The 27,730-nt window shown below is 56.1% G+C and overlaps 1 protein-coding gene across 1 annotated transcript; it reads right to left on the reverse strand.

Annotated features, from left to right (window-relative positions):
- CARD10 (caspase recruitment domain family member 10) lies at nucleotides 1-27,687 on the reverse strand. The gene is made up of 21 exons (XM_048833039.2): nucleotides 27,117-27,687; nucleotides 25,017-25,235; nucleotides 23,001-23,138; nucleotides 20,435-20,760; nucleotides 17,744-17,926; nucleotides 15,557-15,712; nucleotides 15,335-15,460; nucleotides 14,815-15,012; nucleotides 14,479-14,625; nucleotides 13,444-13,559; nucleotides 12,015-12,055; nucleotides 11,201-11,318; nucleotides 10,759-10,939; nucleotides 9,502-9,625; nucleotides 8,886-9,126; nucleotides 8,505-8,574; nucleotides 7,578-7,668; nucleotides 6,742-6,918; nucleotides 4,287-4,408; nucleotides 3,474-3,589; nucleotides 1-980 (listed from the first exon to the last, which is right to left on the reverse strand). The coding sequence occupies exons 1-21, from the start codon at nucleotides 27,121-27,123 to the stop codon at nucleotides 773-775; spliced, it is 3,105 nt and encodes a 1,034-aa protein (XP_048688996.1). The 5' UTR covers nucleotides 27,124-27,687; the 3' UTR covers nucleotides 1-772.
- Between the last annotated feature and the right edge of the window lie 43 nt (nucleotides 27,688-27,730).

The following is a 27,730-nucleotide window of genomic DNA, read 5'->3' on the forward strand; positions in this document are numbered from 1 at the left end:
TTCCCATTATAAATGGTATTTAATTCTCTTTTATATACAGGTTTCCAATTAAAAAGGGTCCATTAATAATTTATACACTGTAAAGATTACAATTACCACCCATTGAGGAGGCCTGACAAACCCCGCGTAGTGTCGCTCTGCCTGCGGCAGGGAATGTGTACCACCTCCGCTTCCATCCGGACATCAGCTGAGGTAGACAGGGTGCCAGAGAGAGCCATGATGGGGAAGGGGAGGAGATGGGGTGGCAGGGGAATGGAGCAATAGGAAGGCAGAGAGTCTCTCACTCACACACACGCACACACTTTCGCAGACTACCCTCTGTTCCCCTCACATCTGATTCCCCAAATGACTGGGACATACAGAGGGTCTGGGTGCCAAGAGCACTCTTGGAGGAGCGGCGGCTGTAAGCTGTGAGGGGATTCTTGGTGGGAAGGGGAAGGAAATCCCTCCACTAAACCTGGACATAAAGGAAAAGGAGTCCGAGTCCGCATGTTACCCCCACCCTGGCCAGTCTCCAAGCAGCCTGAAGTGGGCCCAACTCCCTGACACATGAGGGGCCTCCTTGTTCCTCCAGACCTCCGCTGATGGCAAAAACATCCCACTGCAGCCGATCAGGGAGAAGTGGCATGCTGTTTCGGAAATAGTTTGGGGATGAAGGAGAGAAGCCAAGTGTGCTCCAGGCACCGCCCTTGGGAAAGGAAACTAGCGCCCCACTCCCCCATATGGAGCCTCCCACCATGAAGACACGGCCCCAGCTCTGCCGGGTGTGAGATCACAGCTCGCCATCCTCAACCCACACGACCCTGTTCTGCTCCTGGAAGACGCAGCGCCGCACCACTTTCACTAGCTCCTCAGCTTGGCACCAGGACTGGGCATCCACACAGGCCCACGAGCAGGGCAGGGCGTGGAGAGCCTGCTCGGCGCTCCGGCAAAGCTTCATCACATCAGAGTCACGCTGGCCTGGCTTCCGCAGTAAGCTCCTGACAGCGAAAGGGAAACAGCCATAAACATCATCCACCCAGAGAGCTATGGTACCCCAGTGTACCCCAGCCAGCACTCCTGCCCCCTTCCCTCCAGTGACTCCCCCTGCCCCCACCCAGGCAGCACTCTCACCAGGGTCAGACTACCCCCCAGGGGGCCTCGGCCAATTTGGGGGCCCCCCACAGGAGTGTCGGAACTCTGGCCCCGCCCTCTGCTCCTCCTCTCCCCACCCTTCCTCGCCCCTTGGGGCCCCGCCACCTGCTCCTCCTCTGCCCACTCCACATCTTCCCACAATGTTCCCAACCACCCGCTACTTACCTCTCTACACCCCCGCATCTGAGGCACCCCCGCCCACCATTCCAGGAGCAAACAGCGGGCAGGGGAGGCCTCGAGGGAGGGGACAGAGAGGCACGAGTGGCGGACAGAGGGGTGTCAGGGGAGGGGGCTGACTGGCCAAATGGGAGTGGGGCCTGAGCGGGAGTGGGAGTGGAGCATGGGCAGGGCCTCACGGGGAGGAGGTCCAGTTGGGAGGGCCTCAGGGCAGAGCCACGGTTTGGGCGTTGGTGGCCTAAGGTTGCCAATTCTCCTGGTTTCGCCGGGAGTCTCCCAGAATCGGTCTCTATCTCCCAGAGCCTACTGGAGCCAATCCGGGAGATTTTAGGCTGCTAAAAGTCCGGTGGTGCAGCAGGGCTAAGGCAGGCTCCCTGCCTGACCTGACCCCACTCCGCTCCCAGAAATGGCCGGCATGTCCCTGCAGCTCCTGGGCAGTGGAGCAGGGGGTTTCTGTGCGCTGCCCCCACCCCCAACGCTTTGGCTGGGAACTGCAGGCAGGGGCAGTGCATGGAGCCCCCCATAGGCACCGACTTAACCTCTGCCCTGTGGGTGCTCGAGCCCCCCTGCCCCAATTCCACCCCCTTCCCCCAAGTCCCCGCCCCACCTCTTTACCACCTCCTCCCCCCAACACACTGTGTCCCCACGCCTTCCCCGCCTTCCCGGAAAGTCCTAAGTGCCGCCTAACAGCTGTTAGGGCAGGAAGCGCTGGGACGGGGAGCAGCGGGGATGTGGCGCGCTTGGGGGAGGAGGTGGCGAGGATGGGGTGGGGGCAAGGGGAGCTTGGCTGCCAGTGGATGTGGTGCACCTGCTATTTTTTCCCTGTGGGTGCTGCAGCCCAGCAGCACCAGGCTGCAGGGACGTGCAAGTGTGAAAAATCGGGACGGAGGTGGGGGGTAATAGGCACCTATATAAGAAAAACACCCAAAAATCAGGACTGTCCCTATAAAATCGGGACATCTGGTCACCCTACCTCTGCCCCAGCCCTGAGCCCCCTCCCAGAGCCTACACCCTGCACCCCCTCCCACACCCAACCCCTACCCCAGGCTCAACTTGGAGCCCCCTCCCACACTCCGAACCCGTTGGCCCCAGCCTAGAGCCCGCACCTCCTCCTGCACCCCAACCACCTGCCCCAGCCTGGTGAAAGTGAGTGAGGGTGTGGGAGAGTGAGTGATGGAGGAAGGGGGGAAGGGGTGAGCGAGGCGTGGCCTCAGAGAATGGGCGGTGCAGGGGCAGGGCCTTGGGGAAAGGGCAGGGCAGAGCAGAGCAAAGGTGTTTGGGTCTGTGTGATTAGACAGTTGGCCCCACACACACACTTCTAGGGAGCTTCTGGTGCTCTTGCCCAGCCTCCTCAAATGCAGGAGCCACACACCACCCATGGCCCTGCCCCCTGCTCCTCCTCTTCCCCCTGAGGCTCCGCCCCCTGGCCAGAAGCCAAAGCCCAGTGAGCATATTGCCCCCACCCCCCGCTGGCTGAGTCACTGGCCCGAGCCCCTCTCCTCCCCTCCCCACCCGGAGAGCTGGGCTGAGCCCTGCCGCTCACCCTCCCGCTAAGCCCCTTTTTGGCAAAACTGGGCATTTGTCCCATTTGCAGTTGGCAAGAGCAAACGTGACAAATGCCCAGTTTTGCCAAAAAGGTCAGGGTGTTTGGGGCAGGGCTTAAAAAGAGGAGTGTCCTGACCAAAACGGGATGTATGGTCACCCTAGCCCGTAGTAAGAGCCACCCAGGGAGCCAGGCAGCTGTGGGGAGCCCCGGAGCCCCAGACCCCCCCACCTGCCCTGGGTGGGATGCCCGAGAGCAGCCCCCGGCACATGTTCCTGCCCTCCTGGGCATGCTGTCCAGGGCAGGTGGAAGATCCAAGACTCCCCACAATGGCTCAGCTTCTGGCCAGGCAAGGGGGTGGGACTTGGAGGAAGGGGAGGAGCAGGGGACAGGGCCCCAAGGCGGGAGGAGGGGCCAAAAGGTTCTTTGTGCCCAGGGCCCCAATAAATCTTAATCTGCCTCTGGCTCCTGCCCCCTCCCCTCCAGAGACACCCCTCCCCCCTCCCCCCCCCCCAGCAGCATGCCCACCCCCTTCCCTTTGTCTCTCTTTGAACATGGGCCAGAGTCACTCTTTTTCCATGGTATGACCTCTGCTAGTCCTCTGAAGGGCTTTCCGTACCTGAGTCCCCTGACGTTCTTCTCGGTGACCTCCACGTGGATAATGATGGGGTATATTTCACTTTTAATTAGATCCCTCACCCTCTGGAGGCCCAGCTCCAGCAGGCAGTGTTTATTCTGCAAGGAAATTGCATAGATTTACTGATTTAAATGGAAAAGAAATAACCCAAAGTCCCTGACAGTTACATTAAATCAAGCCCCATACTGTGAGATATCATTGCTTTTCCAGTAGTAATTCCATTACATGTGGATTTACAGCTAGACCCAAGACGATATCAGAGAATTAAAGAGCAGGGTCATCTGATACATAAGGGACTGTGTGTCCAGCCTGGCCAGGGGGCCCTCGTAACCCTTCCCTCCCCTCACATATGTGCAGTGTGCATCTCCAGGGCTTCCTCCACAGAGCCCACATCCTCCTCATTCCACCCCCTCTTGGAGAAGGTGAGGAAGGTGCTGGGATGGAGCAAGCTCCACTGATTAATTAGTGGTTAGCATCATTAGCATTAACACCTGTTGCTCCCCCTTTGATGTGGACTTCATAAAGGGACCAGATCTGACGCTTGATAGGGCCCCAGAGTCTGATGCAGGAAGCTAGTGGCTGGAGAACTCCTTTGAAGGTTCCCAGCATCCAAGTCATTGACTCCTTTCCTTCCCCCGACTCTCCTCCCCATTCAGTGGTCTCTTTCCTTCCTCTCTCTCCCCCATTCAATAATCCCATCCTCTTCCTAGTGTCTGGTAGGACCTCCCATCCCTGCCCCAGGCCCACTACCACCCAGCAGGCAGCGTCCAGAAGCTGCTGCTCTCCACTCAGCACCTTGCTGATGCACTCCCGGATGGTGCGGATCCTCCTGCTCTCCCTCTGGTCCTGGAGGGAACCTGGAGCCATGCAGTTCTCCTGGGAAGAGGTAGCAGCTGGCTCGTCATTAGCCAGGGTCTCTGCAGAGGGAGGCAGAGTGGGTTGTCCATGACAGATATGGCAATTTTGTGCAGTATCCTAGACAAGCCTTACTGAATTACGTTAAACCTCATTGAATTAGGTTTCAGTATCCTAGGAGTTCATTGTGTTAAAAATGCAGCTGTTTACCAGTTATTGTGGGGTTGTATATAATGCCGCTAGGACACATGACTCCTGTAAACCCTGGGAAGTGTTATGAGTATCACAAGACTCCTTGAAACAATGTGCCAGACAAACTAAGTGGGATCCCTGGAAGATACTTGGGAGGAGGGGAGGACAACTTCTCACCTCTGGACCCAGCCTTTTAAAGCTGCGCTCTGAGAAGAAAGCCACTGTGGGCTCATCACCTGTTACGTGAGGACAAGATCAGAGGCCCAAACTGGATCTGAGAGTGACCTACAGATCCATTTGGGGGGGTGGGGGGGAGGGCTTGTTCTGAACTAACCGCTGTAATGAACTTGTAAACACAGGGGAAAAACCCTTGGTGGGGATCTGAAAGGGTGTCACCAGCCAGAGCCCTTGTAAGTTTATTAGCATGCATGTAGGTTCTTTTCTTGTTTTTAATGTTTTCTCTGTAATGCTCTTACTTTTAAGTGTGCTTGCTTAGAAAGAGCTGTGTGGTAACTTAACTGTGGGTAATCACACTGTGTATAGCCTCCGAGGAAGGAAGGCAAAGCTGGCTTGCTGAGGCACTCTGCCTTGCTGGAGATATCACAGTGTAAGCAGGGAGCTGTGCAGCCTGGAAAAACCCTGATCAGAAGGGAGAGCACTGCGGGTCTCTGTCCAAGAGAGGTGACAGCAGAGGAGCCAGGAGCCTGTGAGTGGGTGGACCACGAGGGGGAATACAGGTGCAGTTGCCTGAATTGTGGCATTGGCTATGTGGCGGGAAGATGTCCGTTAGACCCGCCTTCACCCTGGGCAAGGGCAGTCCATGGGTGGGGAGCAGGCTAGCCAGACAGGGAGCTTGTATCCTCACCATGGTTGATGTCCACAGCCCTTGTAAGTGGCTTTCATAGGGTCCCCCAACGCCACAGTGTGATGTAAGAGTGGGATCCAAGGGGTGCAGGACAGGGCACTCGCAGGACAGCACCCCAGCTGCACAAGTCACACGGCTCGTGAGTGGAGCTAGGCAGAACGTTTACTTTCAAAAGGTTCCTTTGCAATGGAAAATGGAGATTTTAACACCCCCCCTCCCATTTTGTTTTAAAATTTTCCAGTTTGGACATTTCTGAAGGGAAACGCCAATGAAAAGGGGTGGCGGTGGTGGCTCTTTTCCCATAGAAATTTCTTGCAGAAAAAGAAATCGCTTCCCAACCAGCCATGCTAATTGTAAAACAACAAAAACTAGAGGGAGAGACGTCCTTAGGGGAACAAGAGCAAGTGCGCGGTGCTGCAGCTGGTTACAATGGTCACCTGGAGGGAAGCTAGGAAGAGCGAGCTAGCGACGCTCACAAGCTACACACCTTCAGGCCAAAGGCAGGGGGCTCCCTGGGAAGAGGGCTACGGACAGTCTGGAGGAACCTACTAGAGCGACCACCATGCAACCAAAGGAAGATGCTCCAGCCAGACCAAGAGACTGGCTGGGTCCCTGGTGGCACGGAAAAGCTCGGTGGGAAGCTGGCCCGCCAGAAGGCCGAAGACAATTGCAGACCAGATTACGACGGGAGGCATCAGGTGTTTCGGAGAGGCCCAAGCAAAATGGGACACTAGCTGGTTAGAAAGGCTGAAAGATGACCCGGCAGCAGCTGCCGGGTGGGAAGAGCCAGAAAGCATTGCATTGGCTGCTGAGGAGGATATCGAGGCATCTTTCCCCATCCCTGAATGACCTGTAAGTGCACTCCTCAGAGCTCCAGGGTTCTTAGCTCCCACACCTGACTGGAGAGGGCCTCCCACGGGCATGGATATCACCAACTCTAGAGATAGGAACAACCTATCATAGGTGCTGGAACTAGGGGTGCTGGGGTGCGGCCACACCTCCAGGCTTAAAGTGGTTTCCATCATATCCAGGGTTTACAGTTTGGCTCAATAGCTCTCAGCACCCCCCCACTATACAAATTGTTCCAGCACCCCTATGACCTATCTTCAACATCAAATAAATTGGTTAGTCTCTAAGGTGCCACAAGTACTCCTTTTCTTTTTATCATCAAAGCCCTCTCCCTGGTAAGTGGCTGCAGATTAGCGGGAGGAAAAAGGCAATCCTCCCCAAAGAAAGGCTATGTGATTAGCGCAGGGACCGGGACTCAGTAGAGCTGGGGTCTGTTCCAGGGGGAGGCGTGACTCCACCACACTGCCTGTGGGATTCTGGGTAAGTCACCTGATTGCTCCTGCTTACTGGCTGGGCACACGTGAAAGTCCAGGCGCGAGGTAGGCAGGTCCAGCAGGTTCCTGATGAGCCTGGGTGCTATGCAGTCAGGGGAGAGTACCACCGGACGAGGGGCCTGCACAACCAGGGGGCGCACAAGGCTGTAGGGTTTTGGGCTCCTGTCTGGGTCTGGAAGACAGGTAGGTGAGTGAACAAGAGCTAAGAGCTGTCAGCAGCACAGAGATCATTCCTTTCTCCCCACGTCATGCCCACTCCTGCCACCTGCACCCCACCCTACTAGTACATACAGCCACCCAACCCCCTACTGCACCCACTGCCAGACCTACTTGTCACCCCAAACCCATCACCCCCACCCTGCCACTGTCCCTGACCCAGCACACCCACCTATCACCCCCACCCCACTGCGCCCACTGCCAGACCCGCCCACCAGTAACCCCATTGCTTCCCCCACACCCCTCCCAATCTCAGCCTGGTAGGCCACGAAGCTGCCCAGACCCACTTCCTGATCACTGTGCAGGGTCAGGGCAGTGGCACACACAGGGCACTCCTCTCCCTCACCTACCTGCACAAACCCACTGCCCCCTGAAGCCCTCCGAGTCCCACAAGGAACCTGCTGGCCTGGCTGTCTGCCCTCGACCTATGATAGGGAAGATGGAGCCACGGGGGGAGGGGCTTCCCGGCTCTGCCAGGCAAACAGCCACAGAGGGGTCACATCAGGGACCCCCCAGGTACTATTCAGGGCTCACAGGGATTGACTTTGTCCCCAAGGGAGCCCCTTCCCCTGGGGAGCTGTACCAGAGGAGGGCACAGACAGAGCAGCAGCTTACCTGGGCAGCGGTCCAGCAGCAGCTGCTGAGGAGGCTCCCCGTGCGGTTTGGATTTCACCAGCCGCAGCTGGCCCAGGGTCCGTTTCTTCAGCTAAGGAGAATGGGGGAGAGACCAGGGACACAGAACCCCTCGCTCCGCTGCTCTCCACTGACACAGAAAGGGCTCGCATTGGAAGGCAGACGAGCAGGGGAAGGCAGGGAGGCCCAGACCGCAGAAGGATCAGGGGCTCCGTTTAGAGGAGTATGCAAAAGCTCAGAGCAGCATTTCAGGCGTCCCCCTCCCAGCCACCTTTCCATGCCCGCTCCCTGACATGAGGCACCCCTTCAGCCCCCCACAGCAGAGTGCTGCCTGCTGAGCGTTCCCCCAGGCTGGCCGAGCCCCAGCCTGGCACACGCAGCCGTACAGAGCACCCAGGTCTGGCCCCTGCAGCAGACCCAGACCCCAGGAAAGTGAGAGTCTGAGACTCCAGTTCTTCCAGACCCAGCACGGCAGACCTGCTCTTCACGCCCAGCCCAGGGAGTTAACACTGGTACTTCCATGCTCCGGCCATGGGAGAGTAGACGGCATGGCCCTGACTGCTCCTCCCTTTCCCACAGCACGTAGTGAGGTCGGACAATCTCCAGCAAGGTGTTCTCCTCTCCCCTTCATTTACCCCACAGCATGTTTCGGTGGAGGCAAGAATCCCAGCACAGGGCACGCTTGGTCAAATGAGCATGTAACGCCATGCTGAGATTGACCCTAGCCCCTCTGGAGCTCAAAGCATCAGCCACTACTGCTAGAGCCAACAGCCAAGCCTACAGCAGGCTCAGCCACCCCATATGTCTCCATCTAGCGGTGGACAGGACACAGAGCGCCACACTGAGTGATCGCAGATCACAGGCACTGCAATACACACACACTTTCCACCGTTTTCTCCTCCAGCTTACATTTCTCCTGCAGCCCCTCTGCCGGCCTGAGACTTGGCCTTTCTCCTGTACCTTCAAAAGCTGGTGAGCTCTGGGAGGAGAGAGATTACCATCAGGTAGCTACAGAATCTGAAGGGGGCGTACCCCACTGAGCCCACAGAGCTGTGTTAGAACATCAATGGGAAGGGATATACTCTATCACCCCTTCTCTTGGGTGTGCCTAGATGCCATGGTGAGGGGCCCTGTCATATGATCTTGAGAAGCTAGACAGCCTGTACTCCTACAGAGCTGCTGGGAACCCAAAGGCAAAAAGGGGGAAGATAAACTCTCCTTCCCCACTGTCAAGATCCCAATGAGAGGGCTTTCCCCAACAAGGACTACAGCCCCCTATGCCCGCATTACCTGCTGTAATTAGGCACTGTTCCCTTGTCCAGGTCCTGCAGCGTCAGGGGGTCGACACGAGCACAGTACCACTCCAGCCGCCCCTTGTGCATGGTGTCAGTGACGTGCAGGATCTCCCGACACTTGACGCACAGGGCATAGCGGTCTGACTGCTCCAGGAGGATCAGATTGGTGCGCACATAAAAGGAGTCTCCAGTCACTTTCTTCCCTTCTTCTAAGGCCTCCTTGAGAGGCTGGTACCCTGGCACAAGAGAGACAGAATGAGATTCACCACAGCCAGTGCCCTTCTCCAAGGGACACAGGTAGGAGCAAGGTGGGCAGTCATCGCTGGAACTTCTGGGTCTCACATACAGCTGTGCTACATGATCTGGTATTCACAGCCACATGGGCCTTGGTGTGAAGACAAAGCCTGGAACTGAACGAACATGGCGAGTCTCCTCTCAGGCAGGGTGTGGGGGTCTTATGGTAGGGAGGGACAGAGCCAAGGACTCGGGTTGCTCTGGGCTGAATGGACAAGGAGGTTGAATTCCCCATCTCACCCTGGAAGGGAAGGGAGCTTTTACCCCAGTGACAACCATCATTACTCCCAAGACAAGAAGCAGCCACCAGAACTTACCTTGCATGTCGGGCAAGAAGATGAGACCAGCTGGGTCATCCCAGTGCAGCAGGCTTAGGTAAGCTACTTCCCGTGTACAGTTCTCCAGGGACAGCACCTGCCCATTTGGTAAAGTCCCCCTCAGCTGCCAAAGAAAGAAGGATAGGAGGGAGAGGTGGTGACTACAACAGGACACACAGACCAGCTTGTGCCATTAGATGATAGGCCTTCCTTCTCCACTTCCCAGCTCCCTCCACCCAGCGCCCCAATACAGTTAAAGGACAAATGAGAGCTTTGGAAGGGACTGAATTCCTCATAATGCAGGGCTTAGCCCAGCCTCTAGCCAGGGGGGAAACCATCTGTGACAGCAGGCTACCCTACAGCTGCCTACCACAGAATTTCTTGCACCTTCCTCTGAAGCCTCTGCTGCTGGCCTAGATGGCTCACACCATTCCCCAATGCTCTTCATACTGTGGCTCCCCTCTGACCGTCAAACCTTATAACCCCATGCAGCCCATGGCACTTTGGTCTCTGATGTTCATACATCCATAGAGTTTAAGGCCAGAAGGGACCACCAGAGCATCCTTTCTGACCTCCTGTGTATCACAGGCCACCAGCACCATCCAGCCTGTTCTCCAACTAAGCAGCATCAGGTGCGGTTAATACCCAGATGGGAGACCACTCAGGTACTGAACACTCAAGAGGAGATGTTCTTCCCTCCTAGTCAGTATCCCAGCATGGAGCCATGTTGCTGGAGATGCAGGTCAAAGCTTGTAAAAAGTGGTTTTTCCAAGAGCAGGGCTGTTCATTCAAGTGGCCTGGCCAAACTGCAAGTCAGGTAATTATATTTTGCCAACATAAATACCCCAAGGCACTTCCACCGGAGCAGTTCTTCTCCACATGGGTTGAGGGGAGCGGGAAGTGTGAGGGGGCAGATAGGGGGCAGGGGCCAGGCAGTTTGGGGAGGCACAGCCTTCCCTACCTGGCCCTCCATACAGTTCTGCAACTGCAATGTGGCCCTTGGGCCAAAAAGTTTGCCCACCCCAATCTAAACAGACCTGTATCGATACGCTCACCACCATTATATTATTCAACCATTCATTTCTGTGTGCCACATAGGAAAGGAGTGGCTCCTGGTGAACAAGGAAGACAAAGCGGGGACTCAAGCAGTGCAGAGACCCAGTTGTTTGTGTTGTAATTGTAGCTGACTTGTTTAATAAATGTCTCCTGTCTAAGATGGACTGTGGTTCCATAGAGCATGACAATCTCCAGACTCACCTCTAGGAGCCGGCAGCCCTCGCGCAGTCCCATACTCTCAGCCTCTGAACCTGGCTTCACCCACTGGACATAAATCCCTGTTCTGTTCCCCCCCAGGATGGAGATGTCCCCTCCAAGCCCCCTGTGCTGGGGCACTGGGTTGCTCAGGTGATCCATGCTAGACAGCTGCACCACCAGGGATCTGGTGAGGGAGAAAACAATGGGAAATTCAAGCCTGTTGTCTTTGCAAGGAACTGTGTCCCTCCTCTCATCCTATCAGAAAGCGGCCTTCCAGATAGGGTCATGGTCCCACCTGGGAAAGCCCATAAATGACAGAACAGGGAGACCACCCCAAGACAGGGAGTGGGATCCCCCATTGCCTCAGTGTTCAGGAGATGAAATCCTTCACCTTCCCCAGCACCAAGCCTAATCCCAGGATGAGTCAATGAAAGGAAAACACCACCTGATGAGCTCCTTCTGGTCAGAGATGGTGGACAAGCAGATCTCCGACTTCACCCTGGTGCATGCACTGCTGGAAAAGGAGGAGAGACCGGCCGATGAAACAGGAGTGGTGACACTCCCTAGAAAAGAGAGAGAGAGTAGAGAGCAAGTCACCACTGATGACTGCATAGACACAGAATCCTGCAGGGGCCCAGCTCAGGGTCTGTCCTACCTGCAGGGTGTTTGGAGTGAGACAGGTAAATTGTGGAAGGAAGGAGGGCTAGAACCTGTACTGGGCTCCTAGGCCAGGACTCTGAGAACAAGCAACTCCTCCCCTCCCCGACCCGCTTCCAGCAACAGGCCAGGGGTTGACAGCAGAACCCAGGTAGCCTGTAACCACCCAGCTGCGGAGCTGCAACACTAGGCCGTGCCACAAATCCAGCCAGCCCCGAGATATACAGTGGGACATGCTCTTGAGAGTTACAGCCCGTCACCAAGGACCGATTACAACCCGAAGCTGAAGCATTTATCTCTTCCCATTCCTACCCCTCTGACTCTGAATCGAATTCTCCGTCAATAAAACCCTCTATAAATTACATATACTAGACCAGAATATCCTAAAAGCTCCGCAGGAGACAGGCGGGCCCTCCAGAAACTGCTACTGTGGCTGATGGCGGAAGCGTGGGGCAATGGTGCCCCCCAGTGGGCGCACAGCCTTGCGGCTCGCTTCATTGGTGGAAGGCACTGGAGCCGGCTCCCTGTCCCCTCTCTCCCTTGTCTCTCCCCTCACCTAGTTCCCAGGAAAGTCCTTCTGGAAAAGTCATGACTGCAGATACCTGTGATGTCCTCCATGCTGCCAAAAGACCCACAGGACAGGCTGGAAGGGACAGAGAAACACAAAGGGGAATCACCAGGCAACAGTGTTTCTAATACCAGTGTCATGATATAGACCTGCTGTGCCTGCATGGCTCCCCACAGCAGCTCCCCTGCAGCCTGCGCTCTGCACCTTTTCCCCAGCAGCTCCTGCCCACTGCCAGCACTCCCTCACCCTTCCCACACTGCGGTCAGGGCTCCAGTCCCATTTCTCCCAGCAGCTTGGGCTTCCTTAGTGGTACCTTCCCACCCTACAGCCAGCACAGCCCCCTCTCCCTGTAACCAGCATGGCTCGCCCCTCTGCCCCCAACCACCGCGCAGCCAGCATGGCCCACCCCTCTGCTCTCCCCCCACCCACACAGTCAGCGCGCCGCGCCCCTCCGCTCTCCCCCCGCCCCATACAGCCAGTGCGGCGCACCCCTCCGCTCTCCTCCCGCCCCACACAGCCAGTGCTGCAGGACCCTCCGCCCCACACAGCCAGCAGAGCCCACCCCTCAGCCCTACCCACCCCACACAGTCAGCACGGCCCGCCCCTCCGCTCTCCCCCCACCCCAAATAGCCAGCATGGCTCGCCCCTCCGCCCACTACCCCCGCGCAGCCAGCATGGCCCACCCCTCCACCCCCTACCCCCACCCCACACAGCCAGCACGGCCTGCCCCTCCGCTCTCCCCCAGCCCCAAATAGCCAGCATGGCTCGCCCCTCCGCCCCCTACCCCCGCGCAGCCAGCATGGCCCACCCCTCCACCCCCTACCCCCACCCCACACAGCCAGCATGGCCTGCCCCTCCGCTCTCCCCCAGCCCCAAATAGCCAGCATGGCTCGCCCCTCCCCCCTCTCCCCATGCGGCCAGCATGGTGCACCCCTCAGCTCTCCCCCCGCCCCACACAGCCAGTGCTGCACGACCCTCCGCTCTTCCCCACCCCCACCCCCCATGTGCGGCCAGCCCCTCCACTCCCCCCACGTGCAGCCAGCGCTGCCAACACCTTCCTCTCAGAGACACCCTCTCCATGAGCCGACAGTGCTCTTGCACCCTTGAATGTTGGTGCTCCTCTCCCCAGCAGCTGCGCTCCTGCATCCTTCCCTCCCTCACAGCCAGCACTCCTGCACCCTGCAATGATTCTCAAATTTTCGGCAGCCAAGGGCATGTTTTCCCAGTCTGTGAAGAATGTGCTGGAGTCCCCAGGACTGCAGCCCCTCGGCGCTCCCCTCAGCCATCACTTCTGCGCCTGGCTGTACAGCATCCCTGGCTGCCAGAAGCTGGGACTGAAGTAGCTGCTCTGTTCCCTCAACCGGGGCCCCTGCCTGTGGCAGCACCTGCTGGGGAGGCTGGAACCGAAGCGACCTGTAAGGGATTTCAGTGAGGTACGGAAGGACCAGGACTCCATGTGTTACCTTTTGAAGGGCATGGATCTATCTTCCCGTTGCCGTCGGAGGATGGAGCCGGCACAGGGCGGGAAGGGGACGGTGGAAAGGCGGTTAATGTCCTTCTCGCTCTCTGGAGCCACCTCCTGAACAGAGCAAGGGAGACACCATCTTGCACCGCACCCACCATCCAGAGCCGCCCTCAGCCCAGTTCCAGCGGCACCCCCATCCTGCTCCTCTTTGCGTGAATCACCTTCGGTTCCCAGCCAGAGCTGCTGGCGCCACATTCCTGTTCAGTGCCCATTTGTTCTCCGCCCCTGCCCTGTTCCTGGGGGCTCTGCCAGGCCTTGCCACCCCAGGAGATGGGGGAAGGGTCTCAGCAGACATGAGACAAGATGCTGCACCTCACTGAGTCCCCATCCCTTTGCAATCTGCCTGACAAGTGGCGTGATACCAGCCGAGGCCATGGGTAGGTCTGATGGAGGGGGAATGCGCAAGAAATACCCGTCAGGTCCTCATATTCATCCTCCTCTGTAACACAGAAGGGGTGAGCTGTAAAGGCAACGGGCACAAGCAGAGCAAGGACTCTGTGTAATTAACTATGGAACTTGCCACTGCAGGACATTGCCAAGGATTGGGAGTTTCTAAGGATTGGGGTGAAATCCTGGCCCCATTAAAGTCAATGGGAGTTTTACCACTGAGTTCAATGGAGCCTGGATTGCCCGCATAGCTTTTTGTGTGTGACTGAAAATCACATCCACACTGATACTAACTAGGGAACCAGGTTCAAGGGCTACTGATCGCTGTGCCTCAGAGTGAGGAAGAGAGTAGTGAGCACTTAGGGGCACTGGTGGGTGCGAGGAGCTAGTCTGCTCCCCAGGAACGAGCACCCTCTGGACACTACACTGGGAGCTCCTGGGCTCTGCTCCAAGCTTTGATACTGACCCCCTGGGTGACCTCAGGCAAGCCCGTGCCCCTCTGTGCCTTGTGAAACAGGGTCATGCTGATATGGACCCACTCTGCAGACGGGCTGCAGGGTTTAGGGCTAAGGCCCCTTGCTCTTACCATGCTGTGGTATGTGAGGTCCCCTGGAAAGGTGATGGCGGGGACACCCAGCGTGTCCATGACACCATTCCCCAGGGGGGAGGGGTTATCACTCAGGCTCCAGGTGCTGCTTAAGTTGGAGCAGAGAGAGTAGGAGGAGGTGCACACCTGAGAGAGAAGGAAGGGACCCAATGAGAAGGTCATTGGTCCCCTCTATGCCCAGGCCCTTTGGAGACCCCTCAACTCCTCCCTTCTTCTCTTCCCATTCCATTCCCTTTCCACTCAGGGTCTCCTCCCCAGCCACCCCTCCCTCAGAGTCCTTTCCTTCTACATCCCCACCCGCTCCTTGTCACTCACCTTGATGCCCACATCCCGGTTGCCTTGGCATTGCTGCAGCTGTGCCTCCAGAGTGCTCTCCACACCCTCCACCTGGCTCAATTTGCTCCGAAGCTCATCTCTCTCCTCCTCCAGGGCCCGAACCCGTTTGCGGTACTGGTCCTTCTCGACCAGGCTCTGGGAGTACTGCAGCTGCACCCTATCTCGGCTCTGGATAGCCTGCAGGGAGAGAGTCAGATCCCAAGGCCAGAAAGGATCATTGTGATGCTCTAGTCTGCCCTCCTTCATAACACAGGTCACAGAACCTTCCCTGGAATAATTCCCGGAGCAGATCTTTTAGAAAAGCAGCCAATCCTGATTGAAAAATTGCCAGCAATGGGGAGAACACTAAGGGTGAGAGGGGAAGAGGTGACTATAGGCCTCAGGCACGCAGAGTTAGCCCCCTCCCGGTAGAGGCTGGAGAGGACTCTGGGGGATCAGGAGTGGAGATTCGGCTCCTCTCCTACTGGGGAAGGGGACTCTGAATGGGAGGACAATTCACCTGATCCCTCTCCTTCTCGATCTCCTCCAGCTGAGATAGCACCGTGTTCATCCGGTGTTTGTACAGATCACAATCTTTCTGCAGAGTCCGGTGCTTCAGCTGCAGGTCCTCCACTTCTTGCAGGTACTGGGGACAGGAATCAGAGCGTCACGCCTACCAGGGGCAAACATCCCCGCTCCAGAGGGCCCCGCTCTTCAGCTGTACTGAGGGAGGGGGAAATACCTTATCCCTTAGTTCCTCAGCCCACTGCAGCTCGCTCTGCAGGGAGTGGAGCTTCTGGCACAGCTCTTGCCGTTCATCCTGAGCTTCCTTCCAGTCGTGCTCCAAAATGTCCAGGAGGATCCGCTGGGAGCCTGGCGCCTGGGCCTCGCTCGCTGCCTAGGAGACAAAATAGTTGAGTAGCCTAACCACAGGCACCAAGGGATGCTTCTAGCTAGGGGCAGCCTCAGGCTCATCTGCTAAGGGGACTGAAAATTGCATGTTGTTATGGTCACCTTTATTACGGCAGCACCCAGCTGAGATCAGGGCCCGCTTGTGCTAAGCACCACCCTGAAGACTTCGCGCCCCAAACAGACCAGGGAAGGATTATTGCAGGAAACTGAGGCACGGAGCGATCAGGTGACTTGCCCACAGTCACACACAAAATCTGTGGCAAAGCCAGGAAATGAACCCAGATCTCCTGAGTCCCAGTCCAGTGCCTTAACAACAAGCCTGACCCCTGAGTACTTAGTGCACGAGCAGCAGAAGGTCCCTAAAAGTGTGGGGGCCCCCACCGGCACCTGAACTGTGGCCCTGGCCTTTCCCCTTCCCCCTGAGGCCCCACCCCCACACTGTCCCTTCCCTGAGGCCCTGCCTTCACACTGCCCATTCCCCCAAGGCCCTGGTCCCACACTGCCTCTTCCCTCAACCATCCCGCCCACCACTCGCTCCTCTCCTCCCCTCCCCTCCCCCACCATCGCTCTCCCTTACAGCTGGTAAAAAATGGGGGGCCATGGCCCCCTGGCCCTCCCTGTTCAGGTTCCCCTGACTGAGCATAAAGGTCCTGTTACCCCATCTTAGGTGTGAATCTGCAAACCTGGACTGCTAAGGATCCTCCAAGTACCAAACCAGAGACAGGACCCGAGAGAATCTGAGGGTTCGATTTTAGACAGGGACCTTGTTGCTGTTCAGAATTCAGCACAGGTTTAGTTTGCTATTTCAGTATGCCCTTGGGTGTTGGTCCTTCTATCCCATTGTCCTGGGGGCTGTTATTCTGTCATGCTTGGTGCCAGGTCCCCTTTCTAGTCTGGCATCTCTGGCTATAGCCCCGGCTTATTGTTAGACTCTAAAGAAATCTGAGCTTTGTATCTGTTTTCCCCACCATAGAAACAGCTGTATTGAAAACACTCCCAAGTGGAGAAGAGCAGAATCGAGGCTGACTGCCTTCAGCACTGCTCAGTCCCCGAGCGGGACGCAGGGAGGCAACTTCAATGGGCTGAACATCAGAACGAACGACAAAGCTGGTGACGGGCAGAACCTAATGCCCACCTCCATACTGCTGCATGGTGGGGCCAGCTGGTCAGAGGACGCCACAGGGAGCATCCACGCCCACTAGATCAGCCTTGGTAAGGGAGCTGAGTGACTCTGAGGAAGAATTTGAAGGAGGGGAGGGGAGCTGTATTGTACCTCAGAGGAGAGAGGCTGCTCCAGGCATACGGGGTGGTGATGGTGAAGCAGCAGAGGAGGGAAAGGAGATGTGGAGACACGGATCAGAGCTGGCAGAGTGTAGGTTGCAAGGGGGATCAAGCTGCAACTCACTCCAAACGCTTTCCATGCAGTGTCTACCCAGTAACCCTATTCATCCCTCACCATCTTCTTCCACTTCCACGCCACTCCCTCAGCCCCTCTCCACATGCAACACCCATCAGCTCCTCCTTAGCAACATGACCCGCCAGAGGCTCAGCACCACCTCCAGTTTCTTCCATCCCTGCCTACAACATAGGGGGTGGGCCTCAGCCCCTCTCTCACTCCAGAGCCCTTCCCTGTTAGGGTGAGACCGTGTCCATGTGGGACAGGGCTCTCAGCCCCCTCCCCACAGGACTGTAATCATGAAGGACAGAGCTCTCAGTCCCACTGACAGTCCAGCCATGGAGGAGTCAGGGTCACCCAGCCTTCTCTCAGTGGTGGATTAGGGGGGTTGTGGGGCCCTGGGCCAGTGCAAGTGGGGGCCCCTCCCCACCCCTTCTGCCTGCAGTCCCCCCAAATCCTGGTCCATTTCCCCTCCCCTGGCTCTCCTGCCGAGAACTGGGGTCAGGGTGCGGGGGAGCAAGGTAGTGTGTGGTGGGGTTTGTGGGCATCCATTTTTCCAGGGGCCCCATTGGCCCAGTGGCTAATCTGCCACTGCTTCTCTCCCTTTGCTCAGGCTTGTACCTGCAGCATGCTCTGCAGTTCCTGAAGTGATGCCGTCAGCCTCTGGTTCTCGGCCTGCAGCTCAAACACCGTGTCAGGCTGACCCCGTTCCTCTGCCTCTCGCTGGGGCCCAGTGGACTTGTGTTTCTTCAGCAGCCTGCACTCCTCCTCCAGGCTGCTAACTTTACATTTCAGCTGGTCCACCTGGGGCAGGAAGAACACAGACAGCCTCACGCCCACCGCCTCTGCCTTAGGTGCCATGGAGCAAAGCGGGGAGGCTGGCACACAGGGAGGGCTTGGGAGTAATGAGAGCAAGGACTGAGACAACACGATGGGGAAAGCCTTGTACAGCTACGGGATGAGGAGGAGGTCTCTTCCAGCTTAGCTCTCAAGTGAAAGGGGTTTGGTTGGCGAGACAGAGTAGGCTAGGTCTGTACCAAACTGTGAGCCCCATTTTAAGTGACTGCCATTTTATACTGTAACCCTCATGTTATATTGCAACCTCCAGTGTTCATTAGAGCATCCATTTGGTAGTAGGGGCTTGGCACCTAGTGGAATGACTCTGTGAAGCTAAAACAGAGCAATCTAGCCCTATCAGCTTTCATTGTTTCTCAGTGACTGGCCAGCCCCTGGAGCAATGACCTCTCTGCACAGCAGTGTGAGTGGTGAGGAGGAGCTGGAATTTCCCAGCTAGAGGACTTGGCTGGGAGAGCTGCAGTTTGTTCTGCTGGCCACATGACCAAAGAGAATAGAGGCTATATTTCAGAAAGGGGGTTCTCTGAGCAAGGCCCCATCCATCATCAGAAGACCAGGTTAAGGAGGCAGGAAGGGCTGACTAGTTGAAGGATCATAGAATATCAGGGTTGGAAGGGACCTCAGGAGGTCATCTAGTCCAACCCCCTGCTCAAAGCAGGACCAAGCCCCAATTTTTTCCCTGATCCCTAAATGGCCCCGTCAAGGATTGAACTCACAACCCTGGATTTAAGCAGGCCAATGCTCAAACCACTGAGCTATCCCTCCCGCCGCTGACCATGCTGACCAAACCCAAGACTCACAGACAGGGTGAGATCACAGTTGCAGGTCTGTGTTCCGAATTGTTATTTTCCAAAAATCTGTGACTCTTGAGCATGCTTTGTTAAGAGTGAAGTCTCTGTGGCTAAGAAATTCCCATGCTAAGCCTGTGTTCCTTGTTTTCCTGCCTTTCTTTTGTCGTCTCTGAAGGGGTTAATCAAGAAACCAGAGTTTTCACAGTCAGGTGGGCTCTGGGTGAATGTATCTAAGCAAGGGGGGAGGGGGGAGTTTGGAGGATGGAGCACTGGTTCCGATGGCTAGACAGCTGACCTGCAGGATCCTACTGCCCAGGAAAGCTGCCAGACATGGGGTCTGCACCTAGAAGCATGCCAGAGGGTACGTCTACACTACAGTAGAAGACCCCTGCCTGGCCCAAGTCAGCTGACTCAGGCTTGCTGGGGTGGGGCTGTGGAGCTATAAAATTGCAGTGTTCGCATTTGGGCTCGAGCTGGAACCTGGGCTCCGAGAGCCCACAAGGTGAGGAGGATCTCAGAGCCCAGGCTTCAGCCTAAGCCTGAATATCTACTGCAATTTTATAGCTTTGCAGCCCAGTCAGCCATGGTTGTTTTATTGCAGTGTAGACATACCCTGAGAGACCCAGAGCTAGGAACTGTGACCAGTCACTACCCAGACCCAGGGAGGTTAGCAGCACATGGAATCCAGTGGCTGGGTCCACTCATCACATCCTGGTGTCCATCCAGAGAGGGGGACTGGGCTAGACTGTGACCATGGGTCTCACCCTACTCTCTGATGGGTATTTGTCCATATTACCAGACCCATAAACAATCCAGCTGCCTGTGCTCAGAAGAGGCCTAGGATTGCTATAGCGGAGGGATGCTGGTCAAGAGTGAGGGACATGGGCAAGAGCTGTGTGGGGATCCCAGGGCCGAAAGAGCAGAGTGTGAGCAGGGACTTGAGGGCCATGGGCAGGGCTGCGTATGAGGGCCCAGCCCTAGAACAGCAGGGAGGCAGGCAGCACTGCAGGGAGGGGCATCGGCAGGGCTGCGTGGGAGCCTGGCACTGGAACGACCCAAGGAACAGGTGTTAGCAAGGACAGGCTTGTAAATAAGTGAACTCAAGGTGCAGCCGTCCTATCTCAGCCAGCAGAAGTGGGTGTGTAATTGCTGGAGGTGAAAGGATGGTATCCAGGGCATGTGTCATGAATTCCTTCTCCCTGGCGTCATCTGAGGGGAGAGGAGGTGTGGGGTGGGCTCTCTGCCCCGCACCTCAGTAACACACCCAATGCCAGGCAGTCCAGAGCACCTCGCACACAGAGCCTAGTGCACACTGACACTAGCAAGGTACGACAGAGCAAGGTACGATACACATGCACACTAAAACACACCATCACGTACCAGTAGGTAACGGAACACACCCATTTTCAATGAAACACTAATGCTCACAAAGAGACATTAAAAATACCACCGCTAGCATACATACACTCATTTATTCCTCCCCTCCCCCCAACACTCATCCTGCCTGCAGTACCAAGACAGAACGTACACACTCTCCCTTCCACACCCCCTCAAGGGGAACTCCCATCACACCCCAGTCCCTAATCGGCAGCCTAACCCATGCTCAGTAACAAGCACTCCTCTCACCCACTAACTGCCAGGCGCCCACTCTCCCACCCTGCCATACCACCAGCTGCAGGTCCCGGCTCCGCAGCACGGCCAGGTTCTTCTCCTCACACAGCTGTGCATAGCGCATGGCCAGCATGTAGTTCTCATCCTTCAGCCGCAGCAGCTCCATGCTGTTGGAGTCCCACTCCTCCCGCAGCCTCTGGGATCGCTCCTGCACCTTCAGCAGCTCCTGCAGCCGCTGCCCCAGCCGGGTCTGCTCCTCCTCCAGGGCCTGGTTCTTCACCTTTAACTGGTGCTCTCTCACCAAGAGCTCTTTCCTTTGTGCCCTCACCTTCTTCACCTCCAACATAAGGAACTGGGTCAGACCTTCGGGGCCCTCCTCATCTGGAAGAGAGAAAAACAATCAGTTCCTGGGTGCTGAGACAGGGACAGCTACCACCCTGTCTTAGATCTGGGGCACAGACTTGTCAGTCACTCTGTACCCCCAAACCAGGGTTCAGGGTGCCGGGGAACCTGGTACACACAGGGCTCTCCACAGGCTGAGATTCAGGGTGCCTGGGTTCCTCACACACACAGGGCTCTCACCGACCCGGGATTCAGGGTACCCAGGTTCTTCACACATGCAGGGCTCTCCCCAACCTGGTGCTCAGGGTGCCCGGGGGTTCCTCTTGTGACCCTGCAGCCCACATTCTTTGCAGTGATATTATTATGATATGATTATGACATAATTATGATGTGTTTTATGCAAGATAAGTCTTGTGAGATGTCATTGGAAAGGTTAGGAGTTGCTGAATATTATTATCCTGTTTGTATGCATGTATCTCTTTTGTATCTGTAGTTATGAATATTGTCTCTGTCTCTGCATTTCCAATATAGTTACACCTGGGGAATGCCCACTAGACAAGAGGTTTTCATTCTAGACATGGGTGGGGAATGGGTCATTAGGAAAACAATAGGCCTTAGGAGAAGCTTATCTCCCACCTGGGAAGCCTTCCTGAGGACTCTACAGAGAGCCTCCAACGACCACATGTCTCTAGACTACATCTTGGGATGTCAGTGTTTTTCCACTGACCAGTCTGGGAACTAAGCTTTGAAACAAAGGGTTCCCGCCATATGCAAAAGCTATATAAGGCGGGGAGTGAAGAACCCCAGGTGGTGTCACTCCCCGCCTTATATAGCTTTTGCATATGGCGGGAACCCTTTGTTTCAAAGCTTAGTTCCCAGACTGGTCAGTGGAAAAACACTGACATCACCACCTGGGGTTCTTCACTCCCCATCCAAGAACATAAGAACGGCCATACCGGGTCAGACCAAAGGTCCATCCAGCGCAATATCCTGTCTGCCAACAGCGGCCAATGCCAGGTGCCCCAGAGGGAGAAAACCTAACAGGCAATGATCAGGTGATCTCTCTCCTGCCATCCATCTCCACCCTCTGACAAACAGAGGCTAGGGACACCATTCTTTACCCATCCTGGCTAATAGCCATGAATGGACTTAACCTCCATGAATTTATCTAGTTCTCTTTTAAACCCTGTTATAGTCCTAGCCTTCACAGCTTCCTCAGGCAAGGAGTTCCACAGGTTGACTGTGCACTGTGTGAAGAACTTCTTTATTTGTTTTAAACCTGCAGCCCATTAATTTCATTTGGTGGCCCCTAGTTCTTATATTATGGGAACAAGTAAATAACTTTTCCTTATTCACTTTCTCCACACCACTCATGATTTTATATACCTCTATCATATCTCCCCTTAGTCTTCTGGTAACACCTGGGGAACAAAGACTGAACTGGGGGAAGTGCTGGACCCAGGCTAAAGGGATTTTTAGCCTGTAAATGGAATACCTGGGGATTCCAAGCTGTAAGCAAGTGCAGCTTGCCCCTTAAGAATCTGCAAGCTGATTATATCATCTCTTAGGGTGAGAATCTGCTATTCATATCCAATCTATTTTGTATATTAAGTTTAGTTTGCGTCTTTTGTTTATTTGCTAGGTAATCTGCTTTGATCTGTTTGCTATCACTTATAATTACTTAAAATCTATCTTTTGTAGTTAATAAACTTGTTTTTGCTCTATCTAAACCAGAGTGTAGGAATCACTACTCAGTGGTAAAAGGATATGGCATATTCCTCTCCACAGTGAGGGAGGGGATGAATTTTATGAGCTTACGCTGTACAGTTCCCTGTGCAGCGCAAGACGGAATAATTTGGGGTTTATACTCCAAAAGGGGTGTGTGCCTGAGTTGCTGGGAATAGCTTTCCCCTGCAGGGCCTGGACAGTGAACCTGCTTGTAACTGCAGCTGGTAGTGTCCCTACCTGTATGTATGCTGGTGAAAGTGCAGGCTACACAGAGAGCTTTGCAGCTTTTCACAGCAGTACAATGTAAAAGGGAGCCCAGGCTGGTGGGTCAGGGGGGCTCAGTGGTACCCCAGTTCCAGGTGGCACCCCATGGGGAACCCATCATCTCTCACACACGCAGGGCTCTCCCCAACCTGGGGCTCAGGGTGCCCGGGTTCCTCACACACGCAGGGCTCTCCCCAGGCCAGGGTTCAGGGGGTATGGGTTCCTCACACACAGGTTTCTCAAAGCCACTGCACAGCTGGGGAGGGAGAAGGGGGCTGCGTCCCTACCCAGGATCATAGAGCAGCGCTGCACTGGCTCCCTCCCTGTCAGCCGGGTAAAGTGCTCTGGGTAATAAAACTCCAGAGATTCTAGGAAGGCTTCGTAGCCTCGCTTTCCTCGACATCGAAGGATGTCCATCAGGTGTCCTAAAAGAGACAGAGCAACACAGGCACTGCTAAACCCATGAGCAACTGGGTGTAATGACATCACTGTACCAAGGAGCAAATTCACCAGTTTCCACCGTGTTTAAGATCAAGGCAGTAGGGAAGAAGGTGGAAGCGCTGGCTGTGGGGGCAGTTGTTGGAGGAACCAGGGTGGGAGCAGTCACTGGAGGGAAGAGGGCGGGAGCGTTGGCCGTGTTTGGTGTCACTGGAGGGAAAGGGGCAGGGGTGTTGGCTGTGGGAGGGAGTCGCTGTGGAGAACAAGGCAGGAGCTCTGGCTGTGTGTTTGGGGGAATCACTGTGGGGAACGGAGCGGGAGCACTGGCTGTTGGGGGTTCACTGGAGGAAATGGGGCAGGAGCTCTGGCTGTGGGGGGTGAATCACTGTGAGTAATGGGACAGGAGTGCTGGCTGTGGGGGGGGGTTACTGGAGGGAAAGTGGCGGGAGCGCTGGCTGTGGGGGGTCACTGGAGGGAACGGGGCGGGAGCGCTGGCTGTGGGGGGGAGTTGCTGTAGGGAACAGGATGGGAGCGCTGGCTGTGGGTGGGTCACTGGAGGGAAAGGGGCAGGGGTGCTGGCTGTGGGGAGGGAGTCGCTGTGGAGAACAAGGCAGGAGCTCTGGCTGTGTGTGGGGGGGAATCACTGTGGGGAACGGGGCGGGAGTGCTGGCTGTGGGGGGGGAGCCACTGTAGAGTATGGAGCGGGAGCACTAGCTGTGTGGGGGTCGCTGGAGGAAATGGGGTGGGAGTACTGCCTGTGGGGGGCGGGGGAGGTCTCTGGAGGAAATGGGATGGGAGTACTGCCTGTGGGGGGCGGGGGAGGTCTCTGGAGGAAATGGGGCGGGAGTACTGCCTGGGGGGGCGGGGGGGAAGTTGCTGTCAAGAACACGGTGGGAGCGCTGGCTGTGACGGGGAATCCCTGTGGGGAACGGTGCAGGAGCGCTGGTTGGGGGGGTCATTGTAAGGAACGGGGCGGGAGCGCTGGCTGGGGGAGGGGAGTCACTGTAGGGAATGAGGTGGAAGTTCTGGCTGTGGGAGGGAGTTGCTGTAGGGAACAGGGTGGGAGTGCTGGCTGTGTGGGGGTTGCTGTAGGGAATGGGGTGGGAGTGCTGGCTGTGGGGGGGGTTCACTGTGGGGAATGAGGCGGGAGTGCTGGCTGTGGGGGGGGTTCACTGTGGGGAATGAGGCGGGAAGTGTGGCTGTGTGGGGAGTCACTGTAGGGAACGGGGCGGGAGCACTGGTTGTGGGGGTTACTGGAGGGAACAGGGTGGGAGCGCTGGCTGGGGGGGGAGTCGCTGTGGAGAACGGGATGGAAATCCTGACTGTGGGGGTGGGAAATCACTGTGGGGAACGGGACAGGAGTGCTGGCCAGGGGTCGCTGTAGGGAATGGGGCAGGAGCGCTGGATGTGGGGGGGTGTCGCTGGAGGAAATGGGGCAGGGGCAGGAGTTCTGGCTGGAGAGAATGGGGCAGGAACGCTGGCTGTGGAGGGGAGTCGCTGTAGGGAACAGGGCAGGAGCCCTGGCTGGGGTGGGGAGGGGGGAAACCACTGTGTGGGAGCGGTGGCTGAAGGGGTCACTGTAGGGAACGAAGTGGGAGTTCTGGCTGTGGAAGGGACTCTGCAGAGAACAGGGAGGGAGTGCTGGCTGTGGGGGTAATTGCTGTGGGGAATGGGGTGGGAGCGCTGGCCGTGCAGGGGGAAGTCGCTGGAGGGAACGGGGCAGGAGCGCTGGCTGTGGGGTGGGATAGTCACTGTAGGGAATAAGAATGGGGGAGCACTGAGGGTGGTATTTTCACTGCGTGGCAGGGGTGTCCTGGGGAAAGAAGGACTCCACACACCCACTGTGACAGACTGCTTTCTCCTACCTGTGCGATTGCTCTTGTATGGGAACCTGCATGAGTTCAGCACCTCCTCCTCATCCTGCTCATCTATCACACGGCACTGGCGCAGGTAGGGCGTCAGCTTTGCTGGGTTCAAGGACCGGGTCAGCTGGTGCCGCAAACTCTCAATCTTCTCCCACAGCACCTCCTCCTCCTCCTCCTCCTCTGTGGGGCTGTCAGCCTGTCCTGGTGCATCCTCAGAGCCTGGGAAGTGGGAGGCAGAACTTGTGTTGTGACAGTGGAGAGTCACAGACATGGAGCGGCACTAGGGGTCAGCTCTCCAGGCCCAAATGGCAGATCAATCATCTTAAATACCAGAACTGTCCAGAAGGACCAATAGGTGCCCACCCACCTGGGGCATCAGAAATGGAGGGTGAAAGAGAGGCCACTCAAGACAATCTGTCACTTTAGGCAAAGCTCACCACCTCCGTCTGCAGCTCCCAGGGTGAGAATGGAATCATCCTTTGCTAAACTGGGGTCTAAACGATACCAAACTGCACAGCAAGGCTGTCAACTTGAGAATTCAGTAGGAGTTAATCCAGCAAGGACAAGGCTAATTATCTCGAGCCTGTTGCACTTGGGGTAATTAGAACACGAAGCACCTGCAGTCTTCCTATCGGCTAGAAGTCCCCCGGGGGAAACATTGTTGCAACTAATATTCTATTCTGAATCTGTGATTAATTTATTTGTCTGGAGACAGAATTGTGCAGAAGGGGAATTTAACATCAGCCCCTGAAGGGTGTGCCGGCTCCTAAACTGGTTTGCGGAGCTGGCACTGGGCATAAGCAGACTAAGCAATTGCTTATGGCCCTGAGCAGCTCCAGGGGGCCTCCTACTCCCTTTTTATTATAAGAATTTGCCTTCTTTTGTATTATGTGGGTGGGGGCTCAAAAATATTCCTGCTTAGGGCCCGCAGTGGGCAAGCATTGGCACTGCTGGTTTGGCTGCTAGCTTGAACTCTGCTTCCTGGAAATTGATTTGAGAGTTTGAATTACCCACTCATTAAAGAAATCCAAGCAGGGGCCCTGTGACCGTTCAATACACAACCAGCTTCCTGACAGGCAGTCTCAGCAGAAAGACCAAGGCTAGTTCTGGAGGCTGAATTCCCTTTCCCCACCTCCCGCATGGCCCCCTCCAGGCAGGGCTGAGCTGAACTGCTCCAGGTGGCGGGCAGCTTGGTGTCTATAAAAGTGTTGTCTAGTCTGAGTGAACAATGGAGACTGAATTTCCTTTTCCCGTCCATCTCCTCCCCCCTCACAAGTACACAAGCAGACCTGGGGGAGGAGGGTCTTCCCCAATGCACAAATAGCAAACTGCAGCTCCATAGGCGGTGACAAGGTGCCTCCAGGGCAGGGCTGTGATGATGCCCTAAGAAAACTCCATGAATCACAGAAAACAGCCAGCCAACAGAGCCATTAAATCATCCAGCACCCCCTCACCCCTGCCAATGCATGTTTGTCCTGGTGCAGGTCCATTTGCTAGTGGTTTGTGCAGTCTGCCTTTAAAAGTCCTAAATGATGATTTCACACACACCCTCCCCCTGTACACACACGCACACAATTGTACTTGTATAAGAACACCACACACTAACATCTCCCTTCACCAGACACTTGCCCATGGCTGTCAGGGCTCTTTTACCTGTCATGCCAAAAGGACACAGCCAGAGCTAACCGCTGGATCAAACTTCTGCTCCCGCAAATTCCCCTCTGCCTTCCCAATCTGAGCAGCAAGAGTCCCTGTGTCTCAGTAGTCTCCTTTCCAAGTGTCTAATCTGGGCTGGGAATGGAGTATGGGTGGGATCTGGGACTCAGCCATACTCCTGCTCTGGTTGGCTGACCCTAATTTCTGTCACACAGCAAGAATCTAGTCTGGATTGTATTCCCCCTCGACAGGTTTCTGATTGTATCAGAATCCCAGCAGGCGTGTCCCAGGCCCTTCCCCGCCCTGTCTCTTTCACAGTCTCTTATTCACCTGATCTTACAGTGTGCAGAGCAACAAACTCTAAGCATGTGAACAGTGTCTAGTCACAACCTATCCCCCCTCCCAACTTTACAAACCGATACAGTGTTAATAAGACAAACTCACCCCTCATCCTGGTAAAAGGGACCTCGGCCCCCTAGCAGACAGCTGCTTGGGCCCAGCCCTGGTAGGAAGACAGCGTGCCCTGGAGGTCGACAAGTGTGTGTACAAGTGAGGGGAGCCCCAGCACTGAAAACTGCTGGCCCCCTCCTGTTTGAGCCAGGGGGGCTCTTAGCACCAGTCCCTCAGCAGATGGCCAATGCCACAGTACCAGCTAAGGAGAGCAATCGCTCAGGTAGCAGAGTCCCAAACCACTGGAGCCAGCTGCTTCTCACCTCTCTCTCTGCTTCCTGCCTTTCTCTCCTTCTCCCTCTCTCTCTCACCGCCCCCCACACACACCTAGCATGACCAGGCAACAGTGGCGAGGCAGATTTCCTTTTCAGGAATGCAAGAAGGCCTGAGCAAAAACAAGTGCTGACACCCCTGCTTCCTGCCCAGGAATGCGAGTTGTGAATTCCTTTCTGAGAGAAGAATCCAGCCGGGTGGGCAGGGATGGGGGTGTAAGTCTGACCTCTGGGCTGGAGAGAGAGAGAGCACTTCCAGCTCAGGGCTCCCTTTCCTCTGGAGCCAGGCAGCTGCATGGTTGCTGACCTGCCCTCCCTCCACAACGCTTCTCAGTG

The sequence above is a fragment of the Caretta caretta genome, chromosome 1, assembly GCF_965140235.1.
Source record: "Caretta caretta isolate rCarCar2 chromosome 1, rCarCar1.hap1, whole genome shotgun sequence".
NCBI classification, from domain to species: domain Eukaryota; kingdom Metazoa; phylum Chordata; order Testudines; family Cheloniidae; genus Caretta; species Caretta caretta.